We start from the raw sequence: 27,803 nt of genomic DNA, 5'->3' as shown, positions 1-27,803 counted from the left end.
GTGCCCAAGCTCCGCGTCCTCCTCCGCTCCGCCTTCGCTTCGGGTACCGCCGGGCAAGATGCGGTCCTCTCTGGCGCCCGGCATCTGGTTCCTCCGCGCCTTCTCCAGGGACAGCAAGTGAGCGGGGCTGGGGCGTGGGGGCACGGGGAGCGCCGGGCCCCGCGGCTTCGCTACTGAGACCCGACTCCCGGAGTCCCAGAGCGCTTGTTGGGGTGAGGCTGGGGGGTTCTGGTAGCATCTGGCCGGCGGTCGGCGGGGAGGTGAAGTGGCACGTGCTCACTCCGCCTCTTCTGAACCCCTCCCTGGGACGCTGCCCAGGAGCGTCTCCGCCTTGTCCTTTCGCATCCTCACCTCCTCGCACACACACTCCCCTCTGGGGGAGATCCGATTCAGAGCGCCTCCTTTATCACCCGGGGGACCCCCGGTTTGTAGACTAGGGAACCGAGGTCAGGGCGTGGCAGCTGCTGCTACGAGAAAGTGGCCGTTGGAGTTGCCGAGTGTCCCATTTGGTCTCTTTTAGCCCTTGGATAGCTCCAAGACCAGAACCTAGTGGTCCTGGGAGCTTGCCTTGAGCAGTTCCAGGCCCTAAGGGACACCCCCGGGGAAGGCACACCTCTCAGATCAGGGGGCAGCTGCTCCTCAACTGGCTGGTCACCCCAGCAGCCGGCCAGCGACTTCCTCCTGACTAAGGAGGCTTGAGGAGGCCACCGGACCATCAGGTGTGTGGTGGGCTAGAGAGTTTTCAACCCACTCTTCATCAGAGGCCACACAGTGGAACACTTTGCTTGGTCTGCACCGTGTCTTTGTTTCGTTCTGTTTCACTTTGTGTTACTTGCCATCACTTGCAAATGATAAAACTTAACCTTGATAGCCAGACTCCTCCTTCCTCTGATCTAGCAATAGCAGGCCTAAATTCTCAAATTTTATCATAAAGAGTATTAACACCACCCTTTAGATGGGGTGCAAGCTCTTAGTAGGACCCAGCTTTGTTTTCAAACAAAATCCTGCGCCCCAAACCCCCTCAGTCCTGGGCAAATCAGGATGGTCACCCGAGGCACTTTCCAATTAGTGACAGTCCTCCTTGGGGACCTTCCTCATCACTACCAGCCTTCCTCATTAATTTGTTTATTTGGTATTTTTCAGAAAAAAGTCAGATGACTCTTGTAAGGATATAAAAATGAACGTGTGTTAAAAAAATTTTATTTCACTTGTGATGAGGGTGCCAGAAGATGGTATAATTGGCACAAAAGAAAATCCAGGGAGGGGAGAATGGGGAGTTACTGTTTAATGGGTACAGCGTTTCAGTTTAGGAAGATGAGAAGGTTCTGGAGATGAATGGTGAAGGTTTCGCAAGAATGTGAAGGTATAAAATGCCACTGAACTGTGCACTTAAAAATAGTTAAATTTTATGTTACAGATGTTTTACCACAATTTTAAAAAGAATACAAAGAAGATGCCCATTTAGGTCAGGAATATTGAGGCAAAACTGGTTGAGAGGGAAGATTATTGAAACTCTGTCAATTCATGGACATATTTTATATGACTTATTTGTTACTTGGGTTTCCCTGGTAGCTTGGATGGTAAAGCATCTGCTTACAACGCGAGAGACCCAGGTTCGATCCCTGGGTCGGAACCCACTCCAGTATTCATGCCTGGAAAATCCCCTGGACTGAGAAGCCTGGTGGGCTACAGTCCATGGGGTCGCAAAGAGTCGGACACAACTGAGCGACTTCTCCTCACTTCTTCATTTGCTACTTACTGTTTGATGAAATTCAAGGTCAGGGAAAGGCATGAATCAGATAACTTGGAGGGGAAGGCTGTCCTGTAGGCAATGCACAGTTTTCCAGAGAAGCACACACACATTTTTTTTCTCTCCTATACTTTTCTCTGCTAGGATAAAAAATAATCTCAAAGAATGATTATTCTTGGTCACAAAATAAGGTTGGTCGTGTTAGGTTTGATCTGATTATCTATATACATAATTTACTATGTTAAGTTCACTTGGCTGGAAGTTTTCATAAAGGTTCTGAGACTGGACTTTTAAAAGCCTTCTATTATTTACTGTTCTGAGATTAGGAAGCCAAGCCAAGAAATTGTCTCCACTAGGTTTTACCCGCTATACCTATACCTTTATTAATAGACAAATTACCCTCTTCTTGAGGTCCCCAAAATATCCTAAGGTTCCTGGGCCTGCCAGGGAGTGAAGTCCTGATTTGCCTGTAAGGGAAGACAGTAAGCCAGTTTTCTTGGGAGGGTTTGTATTGGCTGTCAATCTTAATTCCTTAAGAGTGGCATCAATATCTGATTAAACGAGTATCATTGTCAAATACAATATTCTAGGCAAGGCCTTGGCTGCAGAACCAAGTTTTCAAATTGTTGTTGTTGAGTCGCTAAGTCATGTCTGACTCTTTGCAAGCACATGGACTGTAGTCCCCCAGGCTCTTCTGTCCAGTGGGATTTCCCAGGCAAGAACACTGGAGTGGATTGCCATTTCCTTCTCCAGAGGATCTTCCTGACCCAGAAATCAAACCCACGCCTCCTGCATTGGCAGGTGGATTCTTTACTGCTGAGACACCTGGTAAACTCGTTTTCAAATATGTCCTGATAAAATAAAGAGGACGGATTCTTATTGAACTTTTGCAAATAACCATATTTTATAAAAAGCAAGGAGACAGTAAAAGTTTCTAAATTCTGGGGAGTCAGGTAGAGAGAATAAAGTATTTACAAATATTTCATTTGTTTACAAAAACAGAATCTCCTAAATTGTTATGGGTTACAGACATATTAAGAAGAAAGAAGAAAGAGCTTTCTTATATATTCAGAACACTGAACGCTATAATGTCACTGACATTCCAAATGTCAGTGACAGTCATCCTCATCAGTTCATTCAGTTCTAAGTGATTAATTCTTGTTCTGCTGAATCTTGGGTCAGCAACCTCATAAACCTGTCAGCATTTTTACCTAAGTTTTGGAAATCCTGACTCAGGCCACAGGTATGTTCTTAAAGATACCTGAATGATATCACCAGGAGTCTGTACCCACGAATGTGTACCTGGTCCACTGATTTCGTGAGACAGTGCTCGGCTGTTAAAGATAAAACCTTCGGCTTATAGATGATTGCAGAGCCTTTAGGGAGCATCCAGAATAGAACAGAAACTATCTGTAAGGGTCAGAGACCTGCAAAGGTATGGATTAATTTATTAATGATAATTTTCAAAAGTGAATGATCTGATGAGAAGTCATGACAAGAAAAATGCAGCTAACAGTGAAGTCTGGTTGTTCCTGAGGTATGTAACACACACAAAGCCAACCCAGAAAATATTAGACAGTGTCTAAAAACACACTTAAGGTTAATCTCAAAGAAGATGGTGAACACAATATCCGATTTTTAAGAATGTATAATTTTTATAGAGGAAAAAAATCTCAAGATTTTTTGTATCTCAGTATATATACTTTTATGTATTTAGAGATATATAAAAGTCTCAAGACATAATTTGCATAATATACCAAGGGAATACCAAGAATGTCAACTTAGATTTAGTAAGTCCAGGTGACTCAGTGGTAAAGAATCTGCCTGCTAATGCAGGAGACATGGGTTTGATCCCTAGGTCGGGAAGATGCCCTGGAGGAGGAAATGGCAACGCACTCCAATATTCTTGCTTGGAGAATTCCATGTACAGAGGAGCCTGGCTGGCTACAGTCCATGGGGTTGCAAAGAGTCGGGCACAACTGTGCATGAACATACACCAGCAAGTCCTAAACATCTATGTTTTAATAAAGCTCCGTAGGAAAGTCCGATGTACCTCCCCAGTTGAAAGCCACTGACCTAGAAGATGCTAGACTCCAAATAAAGAAGTAAAGTTGCAGCTTGGATAAGATTAGCTGAAGTCATGACTGGTAATACTGTCATCATTAGGCAAAGAACACCAGGATACTGATCCATAGAGACAGATCATGGACCAAGAGGGTATTGAGAAGTCTATAGAAATTTCTCATGCAGCAAACCATTTCTGAGATACTTATATAAATAATCGTATTCTACTTCTCTTTTTTCTCTTAATAAACAAAAATACATCTCATTACTGCATATACAAAGTTGTACCTCTCTGCCACTTATTGTTGCTAGTAGAGTCTTATTCATATATATTAACTATACCTTTTAACCGAACTATACCTTTTAACTTGGATTTCAGAGAAAATGAGGGGGCAGAGAGACTGGGTCATTGGAAGTAGCCTGTCCCACACCAGCATTTTAGAAGCGCTCAGAAACACACATAACTTTCTACAGCTGCACATGTCATTGAGACACTTCTTAAAGTGTGAATCCAACCACGTCTCCCAGGTTTAAGACAGATCTGCATTGAAATCCTCTCGCCACTGTGTGTTTTTGAATAGTTAACTTCTCTGAGCACCATCCCCTGCTGCCCCCGCATCAGTAAAAGTTGGGTGGGTTCTTGGGGGCAAAAGTGATCCATGTACGTTCTTGAGCTCCCGTGGCTGATGGAGAGCCCACGGCAAGTGTTCCTTCACTTCCTCCTCCATGTGTGTAGGTTTGGACTCCTAACAAACACCCAACATCACTGTAGTTCTTACTGTAGGCACATGATTGTTTTGAACTCTCAGGCTTACAAAGATGATTAAGACACAGTCCTACTTTCTCGGAATTAAGGATTAAGCTAGAGGGAGGGCGTGTCCCCTCACTATCAAACTGGCTGCTTCCACACGTTCCCAAGGAGGACTTTTAAACAGAAGAGAAGAAAGCAGGCGTTCTGGAGTGGGACCTTGGCGGATGGGCTCCCCCCGAGCTTTGGCTTTGCCTGTCTGTACAGCAAGGATATTTGTAACACCTGCCTCATTCCATAGTTGTGAGGATTAAAGATTGTCACAAGGTGAAGCAGGTAAAATACTTAGGTGAGTGCCAGGATCAGGGTAAGCACTGACTAAACATTAATTATTGACTATTACTCTACTTGCTCTTCCTACCACTCTGTACCAGGCATTGTGTTTGTGGTTCACTGCAAGATCTTTGTTTCCCGGCCTAATTCCCCATTATAAGGACATAATGAGGCACAGAGAAGTTATGCAACTTGTCCAGCACCACATAGCTAGTCAATGATTGAGCTGAATTTGAATCCAGGTTAGCTGGACTCCCAAGTCCCTGGTCTTTTCCGACTGATTAGAGGGTGGGAGGGGAAAAGAAAACAGGCGTTTTGCTTGAGACAGATCACTAAATTTCTGAGGCTTCAGGTCCTTGTCTTTAAAATGGAAATAACAATGTACCTCTAGCCCAGGGCTTTGGTGAAATTAAGTGAGAAGACATTGAAAGCACTTAGCCCGGTGCCTGGAGCACACTTAGTCCTTGGGAATGGCTTGGTGCTTGTCAGTTTCTGGAGGTGGGATTCATCTTCATTAGAAAGGAAAGGTAGCGTTTGACGGGCTGGATTGAGAGGTATTCTGAGCAGAGGCCGTGGAGTGGCAGTCAGGGCAGGGAGGTCACAGCCTGTCCCTTCGGCACTGGTCACCTGCTGGCGGGAGCCTGGGGGTCTGAAGGCATGGCCCCCGGATAGGAGGCTGAGAGGCAGGTGGCAAGAGCTATGCCAGCAGAAGGCAGAGACTCGGAGGAGTTTCTGCCCAGGAAGATGGTACCCCCCACTTCCTCCTCCAGTCAGACCCCTGCTGTGTCCGGCGGCCCCTCTGAGTCCTCCCTGGCGCTGGGCCTAGTCTAGCCGGTGCCCTCCCCCTGTGCCAGCCTCTGAGTGGGCCTGTCTGGGGGCAGATGGCAATGTGGGCATCTCGCCAGAGAGATGACTATGGTTGCTGCACATGGGGCTGGGCCCATTTTCCTGGGACCTGTGGCAGGGAGAGGAGCCCGTGGGAGGAGGAGCAGGAGCCGGATGAGCAGGAATGGGATGAGGCACCGGACGGGCAGGAAAGCAGGAGTTGTGAACTCCCTCATAGCAGTCCTCCCCCACATTCTAGTCCTCCCGTGGGAGCTGGAACGGTGAGGCAGGTGGTAGTTGCAGCAGGGACCAGAGGATCTGTCTGCCAGAGTTTGCTGAGGGCCTGCTGCCAGGTCCCTCGCAGCTCATAGTCCTTATGGACATCTCCTGTGATGTTCAGTCCCTCAGTCGTGTCCAGCTCTTTGCAACCCCGTGGACTGCAGCGCGCCAGGCTTCCCTGTCCTTCACTCTCTCCCTGGAGTCTGCTCAAATTCATGTCATTGAGTTGATGATGCCATCCAACCATATTATTCTCTGTCGCCCCCTCTCCGATAGGAATTCACTGTCTTATTTATTTCTTTGGCTGTGCCCAGTCTTAGTTGGGGCATGCTGGGTCTTTAGCTGTGGCATGCGAACTCTTAGCTGTGGCCTATGGGATCTAGTTCCCTGACCAGGGATCAAACCCCGGGGCCCCTGCATTGGGAGTGCAGAGTCTTAGCCACTGGACCACCAGGAAGTCCCTTAGTATCTCATTTAAAGGAAGATCGAAGTGAGACTGAGAGGTGAAATGTTCTCTGCATTAATCCCCAGGGCCACCTCGATGACAGTTTACTGTCTCATTTAAAAGAAGCTCAAGCAGAGGCCGAAGGTGAGACAGCTGGCCCAGGGTCACAGTCACAGGACCAGAAGTTAAGACTCAGGCTCTTGTTGGTCTAACGAACTTTTCCCTGTTCTGCTGTGGCCTCAGACCAGGGGTCCCAGACGCTGCCTAAGCACTTTTCTCTTGTCTTATTTTCCTGGTACCCAGTATGGATGAGCTGTGATGGTGAAAGGCAGCTCTGAGAAGGAATGAGAGATCCTGGCAGAGGACCTGGAGGGCTGAGCCTGTCCCCTGTCCCCACTCTCGCACCCTCTGCCCCCACCCCAGTCCTCAGGCTGATCCCCAGAGAGCATGTGACCCTGGTCGCTCCCCTCCCCCACCCACCCATGATCGCTGTCTTCTCCCCCAGCTGTTGTGCTTCCTCTTCTTCTCTGCTGTTTCCCTTTTACGGAGCAGACTGAAGAGCACTTCCTTGGCTCTGGGTGGGGCCGTCTGCCCCAGGGGCCAGCGGCTAATCTAGAAGGCAGCAGGGGTTTGGGAATGGTCTGTATGGATGGCCAAGGCCTTATGTCTTCCAGTCGGCGGTACCACCTGAGCACTGAAGTTGAGGTTGAGCAGTTCCCAAGTGATACCAAACCGGGACCAGACACCAAGGGTGGAGTCGGTGAAGCCCACAACCCCCACCCCCCCATGTCACAGCCCCCGCGTTGGTATGTGGGGTAGAGGTGAGGTGGACAGCTTTGCTGCTCCCGTTTTGGCCTCTGGCTCATGCCTCACTCCCTGGATCCTTCATGCTGGGGAGAAGGCATAGAGGAGGGTAAGCCAGGGGCCAGGCCTCCGGAGACTCTCCAGAGGAGGGCCCCCATCCTGATGCCCTGGCAGGACCACAGCCTTGCCACCATCAGTGCATTCCACTGGTGCTGTTTGCATAGCCTCTCTGCAGAAGAGAGACCAGCTCCCTGCCCACTTCTCCCAAACTCTGCCAGCTCTCACACGCTCCCAGAGGTTTTCCAGGTATCCACACGACACCTCATGCTGTAGCTGAAAGCCAGGTCTTTTCATTCTGTCTGAATACTCGGGGTTCTCCTGCTTAGATTCCTTCTCAAAACAAAGCAGTCTAGCAATCTAGCCTATAGTTTCCACTCTCCTAAAAAAGATTATGATGTACTCGTTCCTTCTAGAAGGTCCTGGGCTGCTTGTGCTACTAACCAACGACTCCCTTCTCCAGAAGGACCTTGGGACCGAGCCCAGAGTCCCCGCGATCCCTCTGAGCAAGTGCCTGAGTCCCAGCTGGAGGAAAGGGCAGCACGTGGAGGATCTGATGGTCAGGCTGCGCTCAGCTCCAGGAGGGCTTTGTTCCTCAGAGGCCGTCACGGACCTGGCCCGTCCTGTATGGCCTGTCTCCATCCCCTCCTGTCAGTGGAAAGCCGGGCTCGGGGGCTCTGCCCTGTGCGGTCTGTTCCGGCCTGGCCTTTCCCTACCAGGCTGTGTCCCAGTGGTAGTGGAGGACTTGGCAGGAAGCGCAATGATGGCATCGTCACCACTGCCCTGGTTCTTACCATCCCCAGCCCTCTCTCCCTTTCAGATCTGCTGAGTCCCAAAACTGGCACATCCAAGGACAGGCCACCAAGTTCATTTCCTCAGGGCAGGTGCCAAGGTCACCACCAGCCCAGTCTCTCACGTGGCCAACCCGAATGGCCCTATACATCTACTAGCTGCCCCAGACTCCAGTGAAGGGCTGGGCTGAGGCAGGAAGTGATAGGAGAGGGTCAGTGAGGGAGCTCAAGTCCCCCTTGACCTGGGGCCTGAAATGGGAATGGGAACCATCCGCAATGTGGTTGCAAAGCCAGGAGGGGGATGCAAGGACTGGGGGATGACCCGGTAGACGCTGGATGAAAGGGACCTCTCGCCACTGTCTCCTAAGGTCCCTCTCCTGGGCTCTTTCTTATTTTCTATTGTTGCGCTGGTGGTAGTAGCAGGTCCTTGGGGTTTTGTTTGTTATCGGTCACTGCTTTGGCAGACACTGTTCTTTGTCCCTACCTCAGAAGCATTTCTAGTGCAAAGTCTTAACGAGGTCCATAAAGCTATTAGCATGCTCATTTGAAAGAGTAAGTTGGACTGTCAGCTAATAGTTAAGAGATAGCCAGTCCACCTCTCTATCTGACTTGGTTACTCAGTAACCAGTGCTGGGCAAGGGGAGGTGAGACTCTCGGAAGTGACATTTCTCACTAACACAGACTTGGAGGGTCCTGGGATAGGCGCCGGGCCCGGAACAGTCTGTGGGCCTTGCTGTGCAGGTTCCGGGGTCCCTGGCTCGCTTGTCCAGCCTGCCCAGCCCCTGGGTTGCCTTCCCTCCCCTCTGCAGCTGCCCTGGGGCTAGCTGGGTTAGGCTAGCCTCTGTGTGTGTTTTGCCCCTGCCCCCCTTTCTGGGGCCCCTTGGTTCTGAAAGAAGGGCTCGTGAGAGCAGAAGTGAAACTTGCGGCTTCCACAGGCGTCAGGAGCCCGTCAGCTATCTTCCAGTGAGCTACTGTGAGGTCGCTGGCCTCAGCCCAGCCCTTCACTCCACCCATGTCCCCAGTCCCCTTTGAACTATGGCACCTTGGCCTTTTTCTTTAAGAGATGTCAAAGTGGAATGGAAAGTGAACTGGACCAAGGAGAGGCCCGGCTCCAAGCACGCTCTGCCCAGCTAGCCGGGCCTCTCCGGGCTCCTCCTGCCATCATGCTGGAGTCTAGGCAAGGAGTCCCAGAGGAGGCCAGTGCCCAGCCCGGCATCACACAGCACTCTGAGGACCTTCTGCCCCACAGCCTCCCTCCCTCTAACTCTCCTGCTCTCTTGGGCGTCAGGTTCTCTACGGAGGGATGCGGTCAGAGCTGGGAGAAAGGTCAGCCAGGCCTCTGGGCAGGGCTGGAATCTGGCCGATCGGCATGTCTATGGACCTCTGCTAAGCCTCTCCATCTACTCCCAAGGGAGTGCAGGGGCGGGCCCAGCGGACCAGCCTGTGCTCTGTCCCCTTGCAGGCTTCCCCGTGGGCACTCGTGGCCTCAGGCGTCTGCAAAGACGCCTCCAGCTCAGGTCTGCAAACTGGGCCAGTGGGGAGGAGTGGACTAGCCAGCCTCCAGACCCCTACCTTACAGGCACATCCAGGGCCTGCAGCCCCGACTACTCAGAGCAGCTTGGTGCCCACCCCCACCCTGCTCACCTCCCGCCCGCTCCAGTTTTCCTTCCTCAAAACCTGAAATCACCATCGCTGTCATTTTTAAGTGTGGACTGCGTGTCAGAAAACTGTAAGAGGTATGCATCATCTCATCAACCTATCACCAGCCCTGTGAGAGAGGTGATAAACTGTACTTTCAGATGACACACAGGTGTAAGGAATGAAAGCAGGTTTCACCTGATTCCTGAATCCAGGGCACCACCGAGGGTCTCCCCGCGGGTGGCCGTGTGCCTGGGGAGTGGCTGTCAGGATGGACGAGGCAGAGGAAGCCGGCCCTGCCTTCTGCGAGGAAGCCCGTCTGGAGTTTTCCCAACTCACCAGCAGGGCAGACCCCTGGGTCCCCACCTGGCTGGTGCCCAGAACTCTGTGACCTAGAAAATCCCATCCCTCTTCAGTGACGTCCCGTCACCCCAAGAAACAGTCCAATCTCGCCCAAGGCCCTCCGTGACCTGTCCCTTTCCTCCTTCCCAGCGCCCTCACCTGCCGTGCTTGGCTCAGCCCCACCTTCCAGACACCCTGAACTACACCCTGAACCATACAGAGTTCCCCAAACAGGTAGTGATATTCACGCCTTCACGCTTCTGCACAGGCACTTCCCCTCTCCCTGGCCCTGCTCCCACCCCAGCCTTGGTGAACCTGGCTGCCTCCTGCTAGTTTGTAAAGACTGTGCTGAGACCTCACCTCCAGGATTCTTTCTTTCTTTCCTTTTTAAAAAAGTTTTATTGGAGTATGGTTGCTTTACAATATTGTACCAGTTCCTGCTGTCTGACAAAGTGAATCAGCTATATATATATATATATATATATATATATATATATATATATATATATATGTCCTCTCTTTTTTGCATTTCCTTTCCTGTTAAGTCACCACAGAGCACTGAGTAGAGTTTCCTGTACTCTACAATAGGCTCTCTTTAGTTACCTATGTTATACTTAGGGCTTCCCAGGGAGCACTGGTGGTAAAGAACCCACTTGCCAGTGCAGGAGATGCAAGAGACCTGGGTTTGAGCCCTGTGTCTGGAAGATCCCCTGGGGGAGGGCATGGCAACCCACTCCAGTATTCTTGCCTGGAGAATCCCCATGGACAGAGGAGCCTGGCGGGCTACAGTGTATAGGGTTGCAGAAGAGTTGAACATGAATGACGCGAATTAGCACACCCATCAATAGTGTATACATATCAATCCCAATCTCGCGATTCATCCCACCCTCCGCTTCCCCTCTGGTATCCATACTTTTGTTCTCTTAAGTCTGCGTCTCTTTGCAAATACCCTTTTTCTAGCTTCTACACGTACAGGTTAATATACGATGTTTGTTCTTCTCTTTCTGGCTTCCTTCACCCTGTAGGACAGTCTCAGGTCCGTTCACGGATTCCTCTCCTGCCCCGGCCCCCAACCCAGCCGGTCTGGGCGTCTCTGCTCGGGAGTCGCGCGGGGCTGGCCGCCCTCTTTTGTAGCACAGTCACACCGGCCCCGCTGTCTCCCTGCTGCCCCGTGACCCCGGCGGGCAGCGGTCTCTCCTACGGTTGGTCTCCCCAGGCCCCTGGCTCAGGGCCGGGCACGTGGTGGGATGCGCGTGGGGGTGGGCCGGCAGACCGGATATCCGCAGCGGGCCCGGATGTGCTCGCTGTTCCGTCACCGCTTCCCCCACCCGAGGGAGAGGACCCAGGTGGGGGCAGATAAGGAAGAGCACCGGGGGCCACAGGCCGGAGAAAGTCCAGGGCGGCGCTCCGAGGTGCCGCCCAGGTGGGCGGGTGCCGGCCCCTGGGGCAGAAGCCGTGTGGTGGGGAGCGCAGGGGGCCGCGGGTGGGGAGGAGAAGGGTGGCTGCCAGCGGGGCTGTGCCTTTTGACACCTCACTGACTCCGACCGGCTCCCGGGGGCTCAGCGTGGCTGAGGGCAGCCTGGGCCTCACGGCCAGGCCTGTCAAGGCAGGACCGTCAGTGCCGGGGCCTCAGCGGGGCCCCGGGGATCTTTGAGGCCCAGCGGGCGTGCTCAGTCACTCAGTCCTGCCTGACTCTTTACGACTCTATGGACTGTACCTGCCAGGCTCCTCTGTCCATGGCATTTCCCTCTGTCCATGGGATTTCCCAGGCAAGAATACTGGAGCAGGTTGCCATTTTCTTCCCTAGGGTGTCTTCCCCATCCGGGGATCGAACGTACGTCTCTGGAGTCTCCTGAATTGGCAGGCAAATTCTTTACCACGGCACCATCTGGGAAGCCAAGAAGATCTAATTTGTCACCAGAATCACTGCATCCATGTAGCAGCGAAAAGAGACTTGGCTGAGCCCGAGAGTGGAGGTCTTAAGGGTAGCACAGCAGAGACCTAGGGACTAGGGTGAGAGTTACATTGTATTCACCTGTCTTTGACTCAGATATGGTTGATGCTGTTCTCCCTGTACATCTGATGAGGAAACCAGAGGCAAAAAAAATAAAGAATTTGCATCTGGTTGCACAAATAATTAGAGGCTTCCCAGGTGGCTCAATGGTAAAGAATCCACCTGCCAATACAGGAGACACGGGTTCGATTCCTGGGTTGGGAAGATCACCTGGAGCAGGAAATGGCAACCCACTCCAGTATTCTTGCCTGGAAAGTTCCATGGACAGAGGAGTCATGGAGTTGCAAAGAGTCAGACATGACTGAGTGTGCGTGCTCACACACACATACGTCTACAAAACTTGAAGCTTTTTTCCAGACAGGACACTGGTGAGTGTTAATCTGCAGGGCTGTGGTTTTCTTCCATCCTTTGCTTTCTGAAGAAGCCCAGCTGGGCACAGTCTCCAAATCCTTCCACCCCCTGCCCCCACCCGCTGCCAGATTCTGAAAGTCCCTGATTCAGGAGTCATGAGCCATTTACCAGTTGGAAAACATTGCTGCCACCAAGCTTGTCTATGTGGGTCACTGTGACAGTCCCTGGGAATGACCCCAGATTCCCTGGAGAATCCCTTGTGACTGCCTGCCCCCATGCACCCCATGTCTGGAAGTAGGAGCCAGACAGATCACACAGTAGAGGAGCCTGAAAGCCAGGCTGAAGAGTTGGAGCTTCATTCTTTTCCTCCCCCAAGCTTTCAGCTTTTTATTTTGTACGGAGCTTCATACTTAACGGAATGGAGAGCCAGTGAGAATTATTCAGCCTGGTGACGGCAGGGTACATGTCCCTTCATTCTCTTCAGAAGATGAACTATGAGGCAGTGGAGAGATGGAGATAGACCAGAAGTCACGGACGAAGTGAGAAGGGTCCTGGCAGCCCAACCTGATTTCACTCTCTGATGTAACACCCTTCATTTCACAAACCGGAGCCTTCGTAACATGCTTGTGGGGAAGTGATTTGGGGTTTGGAGGCAGATCACTAGAGAGGGCAGAACGAGCCTCCAGTGTCCTGGCTCTTTGATTCGAGGAGCCCAGGCATAGAATGGGGTTTCCGGGCCCCCTCCCCTCCTTCCCCACCTTCTCCAGGGGATCTTTAAGAAACCAAGGCTCTGGCCTTTCTCCTGGGCTGGAGTCCACGCTGAGCTCTCTTTTTCCATGTACTTCCTGGCTCCGGGATGCTGAGTCGGCTCAGCTGATGTTCTGCTGGGGAAGCAGTGACTCAGGAGGATATGGGGGCCCTCCCCCAGATCCTCAGGAGAAGGGGGCGAGTGGGGCAGGCAGTGGAAACTTCAGTGGTGCCTGGCTGACCTGTGTTTTCCATCTCAGATCAGAGCATGGGATGAGAAGCGGGGGTGGGAGAGGGCTGTGTGATGCATGAGCCACAATGGAAAGAGTGACCCTTCTGTCTGGAGGAATGGACTAGAATGGAGCAGGCAGAGGACCTGGTCCTGTCAACCGGCTTTCCTCTGCTGCCACATTTCCCTCTATGTTTTGGACTCTGCTCCTACTGGACTGTAGCAGGTGCCATATCTGCAGTGTTCTCGGCTTCTCTGGTGGCTCAGACAGTAAAGAATCTGCCTGCAACGCAGGAGACCTGAGTTCGGTCCCTGGGTGGGGAAGATCCCCTGGAGAAGGGAATGGCTACCCATTTCAGTATTCATACCTGGAGAATCTCGCAGACAGAGGAGCCTGGAGGGCTACAGTCCATGGGGTGGCAAAGAGTCAGACACGACTGAGCAACCAACTAGGCTTACGAGGAGTAGCTGATCTCGCTTTAAAGATAGACCATATCTGAAAGTTTGGAATCAACATCTACACACTGATATATTTAAAATGGGTGATGTATATGTACAGCTCAATCCCTTCGCTGTTCACTTGAAACTACCTCAACATTGTTAATCAACTGTACCCCAATACAAAATGTTTCTGGTGTTAAAAATAATTAAAAAAATTTAAAAGTAAAATAAAATGGATAACCAGCAAGGACCTACTGTATAGACAGAGAACTCTGCTCAATGTTATGTCGCAAGCTGGATAGGAGGGGAGTGTGGGGGAGAATGGATGCATGTATATGTATGGCTGAGTCCCTTCGCTGTTAACTGGAAACTATCACCACATTGTTCATCAGCTGTGGCTCAGACGGTGAAGCGTCTGTCTACAATACGGGAGACCCACGTTTGAGCCCAGGGTTGGGAAGATCCCCTGGAGAAGGAAATGGCAATCCACTCCAGTACTATTGCCTGGAAAATCCCATGGACAGAGAAGCCTGGTAGGCTACAGTCTGTGGGGGTCGCAAAGAGTCAGACACGACTGAGCAACTACACTTTCACTTTCTTTCACCCCAATACAAAACAAAAAGTTTTTCAAACAAAGAGACACTTGGCATGCATCCTCCTCCTCCTGGCTCCCACCTTTTCCAGTATATAAACACAGTTCTGTCTCCCTGCGCCCCTATCTCTCTCGCACACATGCACACAGAGGCACCCTGATCTTAGGGAGGACAGGGAGAAGTAGAGGAAATTGGCAGTGACAAGAGCCGCAGAGGGCACTTTGGTGCCATCTAGGACGCCGCCGCTGGCCCAGCTCTGCTGGGAGGCCTCTGCCCTCGGGAGCAGGAACTCTGAGCACTCTGGCCTCTGGGCACCTGTCCCTCCCCTCCCCGTGGCCTCTGCCCCAAGCAGCTTGTGTCTGGAGGGGAGCGTTGGTGGTGCCGCCAGAACGGGCACAGGCGGACTGCTTCCTGGACACAGTGCAGACGGTAGGCCTGGACTCCCTGCTCACCCAGATGCCCACCTTCCCCTGCAGGTACCGAGCCTTCATCCTGCTCATCACCTTCTTAATCTACACCTGCTATCACATGTCCCGGAAGCCCATCAGTGTCGTCAAGGTGAGCTGGCCTGGGGGTAAGGAAGAAGGCAGGACTGCTAGCCTCAGCAGAAATACGGAAATACTTCAGTAGAACAGCCCGGAGCTCAGTGAAGCCCCATCCTTGTCCCTTATCTTGGTCACCAAGTCTGTCTCTTCCCCCTTGGCTGACTCCCACTGTTAGCAGTTCTTTTTCCCAGGAGAGTTTCCTGGGTTTCTTCACCAAGAGAGCGGTGTCGGGGAACTGGGGGTGGAACCAGAGAGCAGGCACCTTGGGTCCCCTGGGTGCTGCTCATAGACACCCCTTGCCCTTCACCGAGGCTCTGCTGCGGCCCCTTGTCCCCAGAGCCATACCTGCCAGACCGGGTGTCAGAGGAAGATGCAGGGAGTCCAGTGGGGAGGGGCAGTGGGCTGCTGTGGTGGGGAAGGTTACTGGCTCCCTTGCGGGCTGGGTTGACTCTGGGGCCACCAGCTAACCCCTGACCTGCCCGCCCGTCGCCTCTCCAGAGCCGTCTGCACCACAACTGCTCAGAGGTGATCCAGCCCCTCAATAGCACCCACAGTCTCAACGACACCACATGGTGCAACTGGGCCCCCTTTGGTAAGAGCGGGGTGAGCTGCTCCTCCCCATGCCTGCTCGCCATCCAGGTCCAGGAAGGACTTCTTGCTGGGGGCATCCAGACAGCGAGCTTTCTGTCTCCCCCGTCTGCCTTCAGATAAGAGCAACTACAAGGAGCTACTGGGGGCCGTGGACAACGCCTTCCTCGTGGCCTACGCCATCGGCATGTTCATCAGGTAAGAGGCAAAGCCTGCGCTGTCCTGCAGGATAGCTCAGGCTGCTGTCTTCTCTACACCAACCTGGGGCAGCGGGGTCAAAGAGAGAAAGTTGTTGGAAATGAGACAAGCCTTCCACACATCCCGTCACCCATAGCTGGCGTGTTGCCACTATCACCCAGCCTGCTCCTTCACCTGGCTGACTCCCTCTCTTAGTAATTCTCCTGCAAAGGCCTTCCTGGATCTTCTTTTGAGTTTATTCACTCAGATGGCATGTCAGCAGTGTGGCTGGAATATGGTCTGTCCTGGACAGGGGTCCTTCACGAATAACCCGAAAGCTGAAAGCCCAGCACAGCATTTATGTAGCAAGCATGATGTTTGTTCCCAGGAGTTGAGGGTGGCTGAGGCTGGGTACTACCTTTAGAGAGCTCACAGCCTAATGGAGTAACCGATACTTCAGCAGCTATGTTATAAACAGTGTGGTGGCTCTGAGACAGAGGTGGCTATGTACGGAGCTCCAAGGAGTCACTTTGTCTGAGCTGGGATTAGAAAAGAGGGGTCAGGAAAGGCTTCTTGGAGGAGATGACATTTGAACTGATGAAGAGAAATTGGACTTGACTCTTTTAAAAAGACCCTGATGCTGGGAAGGATTGATGGCGGGAGGAGAAGGGGACAACAGAGAATGAGATGGTTGCATGGCATCACTGACTCAATGGACATGAGTTTGGGTAAACTCCGGGAGTTGATGATGGAGAGGGAGGCCTGGCATGCTGCAGTCCATGGGATCACAAACAGTCAGACACGACTGAGCGACCAGACTGAACTGAACAGAGACAAGAGTCTTTCCCAGTGGCTCAGTGGGTAAAGAATCCACCTGCAAAAAAAAAAAAAAAAATTAGAAAAAAAAAAAAAGAATCCACCTGCAAGGCAAGAGACAAAGGAGACTCGGGTTTGATCCCTGGGTGGGGCAGATTTTCTCGAAGAGAAAATGGCAACCCTCTCCCACATTCTTGTCTAAAAAATTCCTTGGACAGAGGAGCCTGGGGGGTTACAGTCCACAGGATGGCAGAAAGTTAGACATGACTGAGCATGCTCGCACAATGGAGTCATGGCTTGGTGAAATAAGGCAGGTGTAATTTGAAGCAGCATGACTGCACAGAGGGCAGGGGCTGGACTGGGGGACTCGCAACAGGCTCACCAGCGTGTAAAATGCAGGAGACAGGGCTGAAGAGTGAGGTCATTGTGTACTAGGCTGTGAGCACAGGAGAGCCGCTGAGTGGGTGGCTCAGTGGGTGTCATGTTCAGACCTACATGTCAGACAGATACTGACAGGCTGACGGAGGTGGACTTGAGGGAGAGAAGGGCTGATCGGCTTTTCTGGTAACTCAGACAGTAAAGAATCTGGCTGCAGTGTGGAAGATCGCCTGGAGAAGTGAATGGCAACCCACTCCAGTATTCTTGCCCATGGACAGAGGAGCCCAACTGGCTATAGTCCATGGGGTCACAAAGAGTTGGACGCGACGGAGTGACTAACACTTCATTTCAGGGCTGACTAGCGGATCAAACTAAGGAACAGATTTGACAGTAGCTCCAGCTGGGCTTGGAGGAAAGCTTGAGTTAGAATGGTATTATTAATAGAGATGGAGAGAAATGATGCGCTGGAGAGAAATAAGAGGAGCAGCGGGCAGGTCTTGGAGGTCACTTGTGGACGGTGGGCTGCAGGGACAGGAGACTGAAGTAGCTCGTTTCTGGCTTGAGTGGCCAAACGTGGGGGTGCCATCCAGTCCGCCGAGGGGCACAGACACGGGGCAGGGTCTGCCAGGGAGGCAGAGGAGTCCAGTCTTTGGAGTTGTTGATTAGCAGCTGTTTGGGAGGCACTGCAGTCAGGATGTCCAGAAGCAATGTGGATATGATCCTGGGAGGAAGTTCAGGGCTGTAGACATACAGCTGGGCCATGTACGTGTACATACGTGGCAGGTAAAACCATAAAGGTGATGCAAGAGAAGACGCAAGAGATGGGCTGGTCAGCCAAGGGGGAAGAGGGTCACGGGGATGTTACAGAGTCCACTTTGCCAGGCACGTTGCGAGGCCCGTCGTCAAACAAAGCAGAGGTGCCTAGTGGCAACACAGACGTCCCTGGTGGGGCCCCGGGGGAGCCAGGAGGCGGGGGGCAGGGGTGCGAGGTAGCGGAGATTAACCACGAATCCAACTCTCTCTGCAGTGGCATTTTTGGGGAGCGGCTACCCCTCAGGTACTACCTCACAGCTGGAATGCTGCTCAGCGGCCTTTTCACCTCACTGTTTGGCCTTGGGTATTTCTGGAACATCCACGTGCTCTGGTACTTTGTGCTGGTGCAGGTACGAGCCTCCTCCGTCTTGCACTCGGGCCTCTGTTCCTGCACAGAAGGATCATAGAGGCTGTGAGTCCTTCCCAGCCGCTCCAGGTCACGGCAGATCCCGACTCAGGCTCCTTTATCACAGTGCGGGGTCCCCTGCCCATAGCTAGGGTGGCCTCGCCAGCTCAGGGAGTCTGCACTGAGCATCAGCCTGAGGTCCCTGGAAGAGCCTGTGAGGCCCAGTCTCTGCTGTGGGGACCTCGGGTCAGAAGGGCATCAGCTGGTGGGTGTGTGCACGCATGTGAAGGAACAGGGTGCATAGTGTGGATTCTGGAGGCCTCCCCCATCCCAGAAGCTGCACCACTCAGTCCAGGGGCCTCTATCCCCCCACTTTCCCTGTAGATCTTCAATGGACTTGTGCAGACCACGGGCTGGCCCGCCGTGGTGAGCTGCGTGGGCAACTGGTTCGGGAAGGGCAAGTGAGTGTGACCAGGGAGGAGGGTGGGCATTGCCTGGGGGTGCTGGGCTGGTGTGGGGGCAGGAGGTCCCTTGTGGCCTCTGATACGATTTTAGGAACAAAGATTAGAAATAAGCCTCCGTCCTGCTGACTTTCACAGGCTGGAATACAAACGTTTTAGTGACTAAAAGCAGTGATTTTTTTCATTGCTGAGGTTTTAATCCTTAAAACCTGCCATCTTCATTATGCCTTTTCCTCATAATAGATGAATTTCAATTTTGCATGAAGACAAAAATGAAGCCTATAAAACTGTGTGTGTATATATATAAATACATATATCCATATATTTTTAATGCATATATATGTATATGTCTTATATATTTATTTATTTTTCCCTTGAACTGGCTTTTGTGCAAAAAAAAAGTTTCTTTTGGGCAGAGTTTCTCAGCCCTGGCACTGTTAACACTGTGGGCTACATTTGGGGCTGTGTAATTCTTTGTTGAGGGGCTATCCTACACACTGTAGCATTTAGCAGCCTCTACCTGCTAGACACCACCAGCACACTCTGGGCTGGATCACCAGAACTCTCCAGACAGTGTCCATGTCCCCTGGGGGCAATCACCCTTAGCTGAGGCCCTCAGAGACACAGCCTCAGGGCAAGAGAAGAAAGGGTGGGGCTGCGGCCCTGGGACGGAGGGGAGGAAGGTCTTGCTCAGAGAGCTGGCTGGGGAGCAGGACACCGCAGGCCTGGCTGTCACTCACTTGATGCCAGCCAGCCCTGCCTCTCCTCCCTGACTGGGGTCTTCGGGCACAGAGGCTGCAGGCAGCCAGCTGTTCACACTTGGCTGGGGCGGTCTCCGTGAGCCCGGGGCTTCTCTTCTTACCTTTTCTGCTCTTGCCTCCCTGCCTCCCTCCCCGCCTCCCCTCCAGGCGGGGGCTCATCATGGGCATCTGGAACTCCCACACATCCGTGGGCAACATCCTGGGCTCCCTGCTGGCTGGCGTGTGGGTGGATCAGCAGTGGGGCCTGTCCTTCGTGGTGCCCGGCGTCATCACTGCCATCATGGGCATCATCACCTTCTTCTTCCTCATCGAATGTGAGTGGACCCCTCTCCCTCCATCCCCACAGGGCCAGAGCGAAGCCTCCCAGTTAGGTTCTGGGAGAAGGAGGCTGGTCCCGTGGGAGTCGCGGGGTTGGAGGCCTAGATGTGTGACTCAGAGGACAACCTCTCTGAGTCTTGATTTCTCACGTGGGACACCTGCTTTCCTGGGCTATGGAGAGTGTCTGTGAGACGTATGTCAGGATGCCCAGAAAATGCTGGCTCCTCTGAGCCTGACGCCGGAGAAGTGGGTTGGACAGCACCGTCTCCATGCTTGCTGCTTTTTTCCTGGCTCCCTGACAGATGGCCCCTGGAGTCATGGCCACGGTCACTTGTAAGCAAAAGAACGAAAGTCCACGAGGCTCTCGTGGTTAGGAGACCCAGGCCTCAAAGGTGGTCTCCGGAGCCCCGGCTCCCTCGTGCTGGAAACTCCACGGGCCCCTTTGCGGGTGTGGGGGTCACATGTCGTGCAGGGTGAGGGCCTGGTCTGCTGGCAAGCTTCTTAGAAGGTTTTCCTTTCAGACCCAGAAGACGTGGACTGCTCCCCGCCTCAGCACCACGTGAGTGTGGCCCCCCGCCCCACTCCACTGGGGGCTGGTCCCAGAGAGGCCTGGGGAGTTGAGGAGGGGCCTGTGTGTCCCAAGTTGGGCCCATGGGTGGCTCCCTGGCAGGTGGTGAGTCAGGTCCAGGAGGGGAGTGCATACCTCATGCAACTGATCTCACGTGGGTTGTCCCTCTAGCTGGTGGGGGAGTGGTATGTGGACGTGCCCCCAATAAGGGCTCTTCTCTGCTCAGGGTAATCCAGAAGAGAGCCAAGACCACCCCGAGGACCCCGCAAACGGACCCAACTGTAACAAAGAGAGCAGCCTGGAGTCAGCTGTCACCTGCTCCAAGGAAGCAAGTGCTCAGCCTTCCGCCATCAGCTTCTTCGGGGCCCTGCGCATCCCGGTGAGTCATCTTTGGACCAGAAGGAAGAGAGAGGCTCTCTAGATTTTTCTGTTGGGTGTCAGGAGATGGGGACACTCAGGGTGATCCATGGTTTTTGGAGTTTCTTTACGAGCAACGCTTAGAGCAGGGGCCCTCCTGGGGAGGGTAATGTGGCCAGACATTACCCTAGCATTCAGGCAGCAGGCATGTTGCTGTACCTGAGACTGGAGGTGTTCTAGAGGCTGCTCCGTGTGGTGGGCGGTGGAAAGTGCTGGCGCAGGGCTCGGAGGCCGCAGGCCCCAGGCTGTCCTGCCCACCTTCCCACCTGCCCTCTGCTGTGCTCGCAGGGCGTGGTCGAGTTCTCCTTGTGTCTGCTCTTCGCCAAGCTGGTCAGTTACACCTTTCTCTACTGGCTGCCCCTGTACATTTCCAATGTGGGTGAGTACACGGGGAAGAAGAGGGGATATAGGAGCAGGGGGCCTCCAAGGAAGAAACCCGCCACTTATGCTTATGACTCCACGAATAGGCAGGATTTCTGCTGATCCTCTCCTAGCACAGAAGGAAAATTTTTTCTTTCATGGGAAGCTAAATTTTGCAGAAACCCTCCTAGTCCCTGACTGATTCCAGCCACTTTTCCTCACTTGGCACTCAGTCGAGGTTAGGAACTCAAGTCCTCTCTAATGTCTACTCCGGCCTCCAGTGAAACCCCGCTTCAGGCCCATTGGCTCATAGATGGGTGGGATCGGAGGGTCCTGGAGAAACGGTCTGCCTTCTGAATGCCTGCAGGAGTCTCTCAAGCCTCCCCCAGCCCAAGGAAGAGGGCCTGACGAGCTGTCCTCACTGCTGGTAGCCTGGTGGGAAACACCATTCTCTTCCCAGGGGCTGCCGGGATACTTGGGTCATTGATACCCAGTGCCCAGGTCTGCTGGGCTGCCCACCTTGTGGTCTTCCTGTCTCCTGCCTCTGTCCCTGCCCAAGGATGGACAGATGAGGAGAGATCACTTCTGTGGTTAGAAAAGGATGTTTATGTCCTCCCGTCCTGGGCCTCTGGTTTTCCCCAGGTGGGGCTGCTCTATTAAGGAGCAGCTCTGCCTCCAGAGCCCAGAGCCCCAGAGCCCCAGAGCCCTGCCAGGGTCAAGGACCTCTCAGCAGGACCACCGGCCTCCCTCCAGGGCCCTGGGGGAACAAGCTGCGGTCCACACAGTACACTGGGCCACAGGATGCCGTTTGGATGAGTCAGGGCCAAATCTCAAGTTGTAACCTGCCCCCTCCCACCCTCATCCTGTCTGCAACTGAGGGGCCTCCCCCAAAGACAGGGCTAGCGCCAGGGCGGCCCTGTGGACACTGATTCTTTGTTCTGTGGCCTTGATGCTGGCTACAGAGCATGAGTCAACCTTGAGGGCTGGGCTGCCAGTCATGCTGCTGGGCGTCCCTCTTTCTAATCCCAGGGCAAGGTCAGGGGCCTGAGGTGCCCATTTTCCCAATGAGCCTCCTTCCTGTTTATCAGTAGGGACCTCAGAAGGAGGTGACAAGCTCCTGTGCGGGCGTGCTGCTCCACCAGGGGCGGGCAGGCATGTGGCTGGACGGGCTGAGGCTCAGACAGCACTGAGGTGCCCCCCGGTGGGACAGGGTCCTTGGCGGCCAGATCCCTGTGCTCTCGGAGGTCAAGGCCATCCGACAGGAGAAGAAGGTAGTACGGGCCTGGGGGCCAGAAAGGGTGTCCCGTCCCAAACTGCTGCAGACTCACCTGTGACCTAGGCCAGTCGCTTCCCTCAAGGCCCCTCACTCTTTCCTCCGAAGAAGTGGGCAGTGATCCCGGACTGGGAGTCTGCTGGGATGCTTCCAGCAGTGGCCCTCCACGCTGTCTGCCCTGAGCCCCCAGGTCTGAGCATGTGCTTCGCTTTCCACAGTTCACTTCAGTGCCAAAGAGGCTGGGGACCTGTCCACGCTGTTCGATGTTGGTGGCATCATAGGTAAGGCCACGCCCTGCCGTGCCTCTCAGCTGGATCCACCTCTTCTCCTGTCGGGTTGCAGAGAGAAGGGACAGGTTCCCGTGGGATGTGACCTAGGCAGGTGGCCTCAGAGGGAAAAGGTGGCATCCTGCCCAGGTGGCCCTCCCGTGAGCCCTGGCTACGGGGATGGTTGCAGAGGGGGACAGTCTGCTGGCCCGGGGTGCCCCAGTCAGGCTCGTGCTGGGTGGACTGCTGGGGCGGTGCTCGGGGGTGCCCGTGCCTGGGGCGGCAGTGTGCACATTGTATTCCAGGTGGCATCTTGGCGGGGCTCATCTCTGACTACATCAACGGCAGGGCCACCACCTGCTGCGTCATGCTGATCTTGGCTGCCCCCATGGTGCGTAGAACCTCAAGGTCGAGGGCTGGGAGCTGTGTGCACGCCCGGGCATCACACACACACACCCGTCTCTTTGCATGTGTGCAGCCCTGTGCACGGCCAGGGGAGGAGAAGCCAGGATCAGCACAGGGAAAGGGATCCAAACTGAGAATTTTGGAAAAGGGCTAGTGGCTCTTCGACCTCAGTTAGAGCGGGGAATGTCAGCTGCTAAACTTCCTGACCAAAGAAAGAATAAGAGGCTGAGGTTTGATAGGAGAGGAGACTGCTGGGGCAAAACGAAACAACGGATTACTGCGTGTTAGACGCTGCCTCCCTGGGACACTTGAGGACCAAGAGGCCAGGGTATGAGAGGAAAGAAGGGAAAGCGGGCTTCTGGGGTCTCTAGTCTTCTGGGCTCCAGGCTAATGGAGGTGGCCCACGGGGAAGCCAGCATGTGAGCCTGCCCCTCTGGTTCTCCTCTCTCAGATGTTCCTGTACAACCACGTTGGCCAGAGAGGAATCGGCATCTCCATAGGTGGGGAGCTGGCACTGCCCTGGGGAGCACACGAGGCTGGCTTGGGGGCACGGTGGGCAGCCTGGGGAAGTGGAGGTTCTTGGCCCGGAGCCTGGGGGACTCACCCGCTTTGGGGCGGAGGATGATGGTGGCCTCTCCTCTCTAACTGGCCGTCTCCATCACCACCTCAGTCATGCTGCTTATCTGTGGAGCCCTGGTCAATGGCCCTTATGCGCTCATCACCACTGCTGTCTCGGCTGACCTGGTAAGCAGGGCCACCTTGGGGCCTGGGCAGGGCCTCTGTCTCCAGGCTCATCTTCCCCACGTCTTTCCCCTTCTTCCAGCCTCCAGAGACGAGATCCTCAAAGTCCTTCAGAGTCTGCCTTGGTTCCCTGTTTCTTCCCAACTCCAAGCCCTCATCGCTCCCTTTCCCCGAGCCAGCCGCTTTCTCAGTCCTGGTCCTGCTCAGGGCGCTGCCTCTTAGTTCGGCCCCCACCCCAACCCACCCCAACTCTGCTGTCTCTCTCCAGGGGACGCACAAGAGCCTGAAAGGCAACGCCAAGGCGCTGTCCACTGTCACAGCCATCATCGACGGCACTGGATCCATAGGTCTGTAACTTTCACCCTGGGCTCTCCCAACAGACCCCCGAGCCTGGTCTTGGGCAGAGTTTAGGATGGAGGGCAGGGCCCCTGCTCCGGGCCCTTCTCTGACACTGTGCTCCGCACAGGTGCGGCTCTGGGGCCTCTCTTGGCCGGTCTCATATCCCCCACGGGCTGGAACAATGTCTTCTACATGCTCATCGCTGCCGATGTCCTGGCCTGCTTGGTAAGAGTTTGGGGGCACACAGATGGGTAGTGGGAGGGGTCCCCTCCTGCAGGCCTGGAATCTGGGGCTCCAAAGTGTCCGGACAATGAGGACTGTTTCCTTTGCATGAAGCACTCTGCCTCCCATGGGTGACCCCCTGCGGAATGGCACTGTGAACAGCCAGCCCAGCAGTCACCCAGCGTTAGGGACTGGTGCTCCATGATCGTGCCTCCCTCCCCTCCTCCCCCCAGCTCCTCTGCCGGCTGGTGTACAAAGAGATCCTGGCCTGGAAGTCATCCCTGGGCAAAGACAGAGGGTAAGTCCTGCAGAGAGAGTGCTGGAGCCCTGTCCACCTGGCCTCACTCCTCCTGGGAGTGAAATCCATTGCTTGGGGGCTCTGGACAGAGTCTGAGCCCAGCTCCAGCCCAGACCTCAGGAACGTGGCCCGCGGACCCCGAACGTGCTCCGTGAGCCCCGGCCCAGCCCTCAGCTCCACTAACCTGTCGTCTGTTGTCCCGTGTGTCTCCATAGCTCTAATGTGGCCCTAACCCACGCGTGATAGTCTTTTCCTCAAGTCCCATGACTTTTGTGAGTATTTCCTTCAAGTCTGTGACTACTGTGCTCTTAAGAGTGCATGCAAAGCCTCTCTCTCCTCCAGTGTGATTTTTCTGATTTTCCTGACTTTTCTGACTTTTGCTTTTTCCCTGGGGGCCAGTTCCAAAGATTCGGACTCTGGGCTGAATATGGTGCTTGGGAAGTATTTCCTCAGATTCCAGAGCCGCTGGGAAGGTCGGCAGCCTCTCCTTACGGAGAGTGACAGGGTTTGGGACGGACCCCGTCCCCCAGGACAGAGGAAATGGCGTCTGGGGAAATAGTTTTTCCTCTGAACTCGGACGCTGAGCTGTCTGCACCTCCCAGAGTTCAGAAGCCGAGGGTGTCTGGCCGATCTACCTGGGGTATGCAGAAAAAAAGCAAGTGCCAAGTGAAGCCTCTGGAACAAAACCCCAAGCTGACCTGAGGTGCGGTCTGCCTGTCGCCCAGAGGTGGTGGGTGCGGAGGTGGCTCAGACAGGCTCACGGCTGAGGCTGGGCGTGAAAGGCTGGGCTGTGCAGCTGGTGCTGAGGCTGGGAATATTCTCTCGCTGCCTTTCTGGCTTTCCTTAGGAAGCTCTTGCTTGTGAGAAGTGGCCTGAGAGATGGACCTGGTCTGGATGGTAAACATGAGGAAGAACCCGCTGGGGGCCTGGGAACCAGCACCATATCTGGGGAGGCACTTCCCTTTAAGGAAGGTGTCATCCTGGCTCGGGGAGAGCAACCCGCAGGGCAGGAGGCATCAGCGGGGTCTCTGTCCTGCCCTGCCCTGGAGGGGGAGCAGAGGATGGCACCTCAAGACCAGTGCTGCTTCCACCTGCTGCCCCCCGCCCCCTAGGCCAGGCCTACGGGGACCCAGGGAGGAGAGGGTCTGAGGCAGGAGGGGAGGAGAGGGACTGAGGCAGGAGGGGAGGAGAATGATGCATAGTGAGCATCCGCTCTTGCCGTTGACTTGAGTGCGTCTAGCTGTACTGGCGTCCCTCTCAGCAGCCCCGAGAGGCTCAGAGCTCACGGGACACACCTCAGGCCTTTAGGTCATCCCAGCAGAGCCCGCCTTTGGACCTAGGTATGCGAGTTCACTGCCATCTGCATCATCAGCGGGTCTTTCTCTGAGGAAGGCCTGTGTCGGGGGCATGGAGGCGCAGAGCCAGGGCTCCGCACCAGAAACCCTGGACAGTCCTGACTTCTCTGCTCGCCTGCTTCTGTCCAACCTTGGCACCTTCTCCGAATGTCCGCGTCCTTGTGTGTCCAGTGGGGGTGCTCATTCCTAAATATCTGATTGGGTTCGTCTCAGGCTGAGACACCCTGGGATAAAATGTGACATGGCTTTGCAAAGCTGTCAGACGTGGTACAAACACTGTGAAGTTTTTAAAAACATGATTCTGGCTTGGTGCTTCCTGCTGAAGAGGTGACGGGGAGCCCTAATGGCAATGAATGGGGTGAAAAGCAATTATTGGGTTGGCCAAAAAGTTCATTCGGGTTTTTCCATGCAATGTTACCTGTTCAGTTCAGTCGCTGAGTCGTGTCCGACTCTTTGTGACCCCATGGACTGCAGCACGCCAAGCTTCCCTGTCCATCACCGACTCCTGGAATTTGCTCCAACTCCTGTCCATTGAGTCAGTGATGCCATCCAATCATCTCATCCTCTGTTGTCCCCTTCTCCTGCCTTCAATTTTACCCAGCATTAGGGTCTTTTCTAATGAGTTAGTTCTTTGCATCAGATGGCCAAAGTATTGGAGCTTTAGCATCAGTCCTTTCAATGAATGTTCAGGACTGATTTCCTTTAGGATTGACCAGTTTGATCTCCTTCATATGATGTTATGGGGAAGCCCAAACTAACTTTTTGGCCAGGCTAGTATTAAGGGACCCAGTATTAAGGCAAGGGGACTTGCCTTCCCTGTTCCCACTGTTGGGACGGGAGCCACCACTTGTTAACCTGTGTCTCACCTTCTCTTCCACTGCCTGTGTCCTCCTCATGCAGGTATAGAGAAATGTGAGGCCCCTGATCAGAGCAGAAACATGGAGGGACTTTGCCGGGTCCCAGAGTGCCCCCCCCACACACAGATGGCTGAGGCAAAAATCCCCTTGACCCAGCACCAGCCAGCCCAGCCTGCGAGGCTTCCAAGGGCTAGGAGATGCTCCACGGGAAAGGACCGCCAAGTTCGAGGACATGGAAAACTCAAGGGCCTTGTTGGAGAATGGAGGGAACACAGAGTGCTCACCATCCTGAAAAGGCATCTTGAGACCAAAACAAAACGCTCAGGCAGCTCCGTGCCATCAGTGGATCAGCTTATTACAGGGTCACTTAACAGGATGGGATAGGCTGGACAGCGATCTGGGAGCACCCCCATGCCACCCAGGGGCTGTACGGACGATTCTATGGCTAACCTGGGGGACGGGGAGGCAGGACATGCATTCCTAAGTGAAAATTTATGAACACGTAACCAGTCTTGTGGGTGCTGGGAACATGTCAGAGAAGATTTCCATCATTGTTTGGGGACTAACAGAGCATAGAAGCTACCTGATCCTAATGGTTATTAAACAGGGCAATGATTCAGCATACCGTACAGTCCTGAGTAGGCCCAGAGGAAGGAGAGGAGAGACTGTGAAGATCCCTGATGATGTCAGTTTCGCTGATCCAGGCCTGAATTCTGGAGAGCGTGGGCCGGAGGGATTGGGGCTGAGGGCTGTCAGCGTTTTGGTACAAGGAGGGGTCTGCTCAGACTCTTTCTTGTTCAGATTCCAAGATGGATAGCCGAGGTTTGGTGAGGCCAAGGCCTGGAAAGAGTGTGTCTCTGCTTCTCATGTTAAACTGGAACCTCTGTAATCAGCCTCTACCTGAAAGTGTGCATTTCAGAGCCACCAGACCTCTCCTTGTCCCTTATGTCCACAAGCCTGTCTCTGCATGTGTTTCCCCACATTGGCACCCCTGCTTCTACCCTCCATCTGATTCTGTTTCTAACTTCTGACCCATTTTGATTAAAAC

General features: G+C 53.8%; 1 protein-coding gene across 1 annotated transcript; it reads left to right on the top strand.

Annotated features, from left to right (window-relative positions):
- On the top strand, positions 1-27,803 carry SLC37A2 (solute carrier family 37 member 2). Its single transcript, XM_068978186.1, has 19 exons — positions 1-117; positions 14,928-15,009; positions 15,495-15,588; positions 15,704-15,782; positions 17,983-18,118; positions 18,499-18,575; positions 19,484-19,650; positions 20,176-20,213; positions 20,449-20,601; positions 20,928-21,018; positions 22,491-22,553; positions 22,844-22,929; positions 23,395-23,443; positions 23,614-23,687; positions 23,953-24,031; positions 24,151-24,248; positions 24,479-24,543; positions 24,759-24,815; positions 26,799-27,803. The coding sequence occupies exons 1-18, from the start codon at positions 59-61 to the stop codon at positions 24,784-24,786; spliced, it is 1,518 nt and encodes a 505-aa protein (XP_068834287.1). The 5' UTR covers positions 1-58; the 3' UTR covers positions 24,787-24,815; positions 26,799-27,803.

Source organism: Capricornis sumatraensis, chromosome 8 (genome assembly GCF_032405125.1).
Source record: "Capricornis sumatraensis isolate serow.1 chromosome 8, serow.2, whole genome shotgun sequence".
Lineage (NCBI taxonomy): Eukaryota > Metazoa > Chordata > Mammalia > Artiodactyla > Bovidae > Capricornis > Capricornis sumatraensis.
The sequence above is the reverse complement of the archived record's forward strand: the minus strand, read 5'-3'. Positions and strand labels throughout refer to the sequence as shown.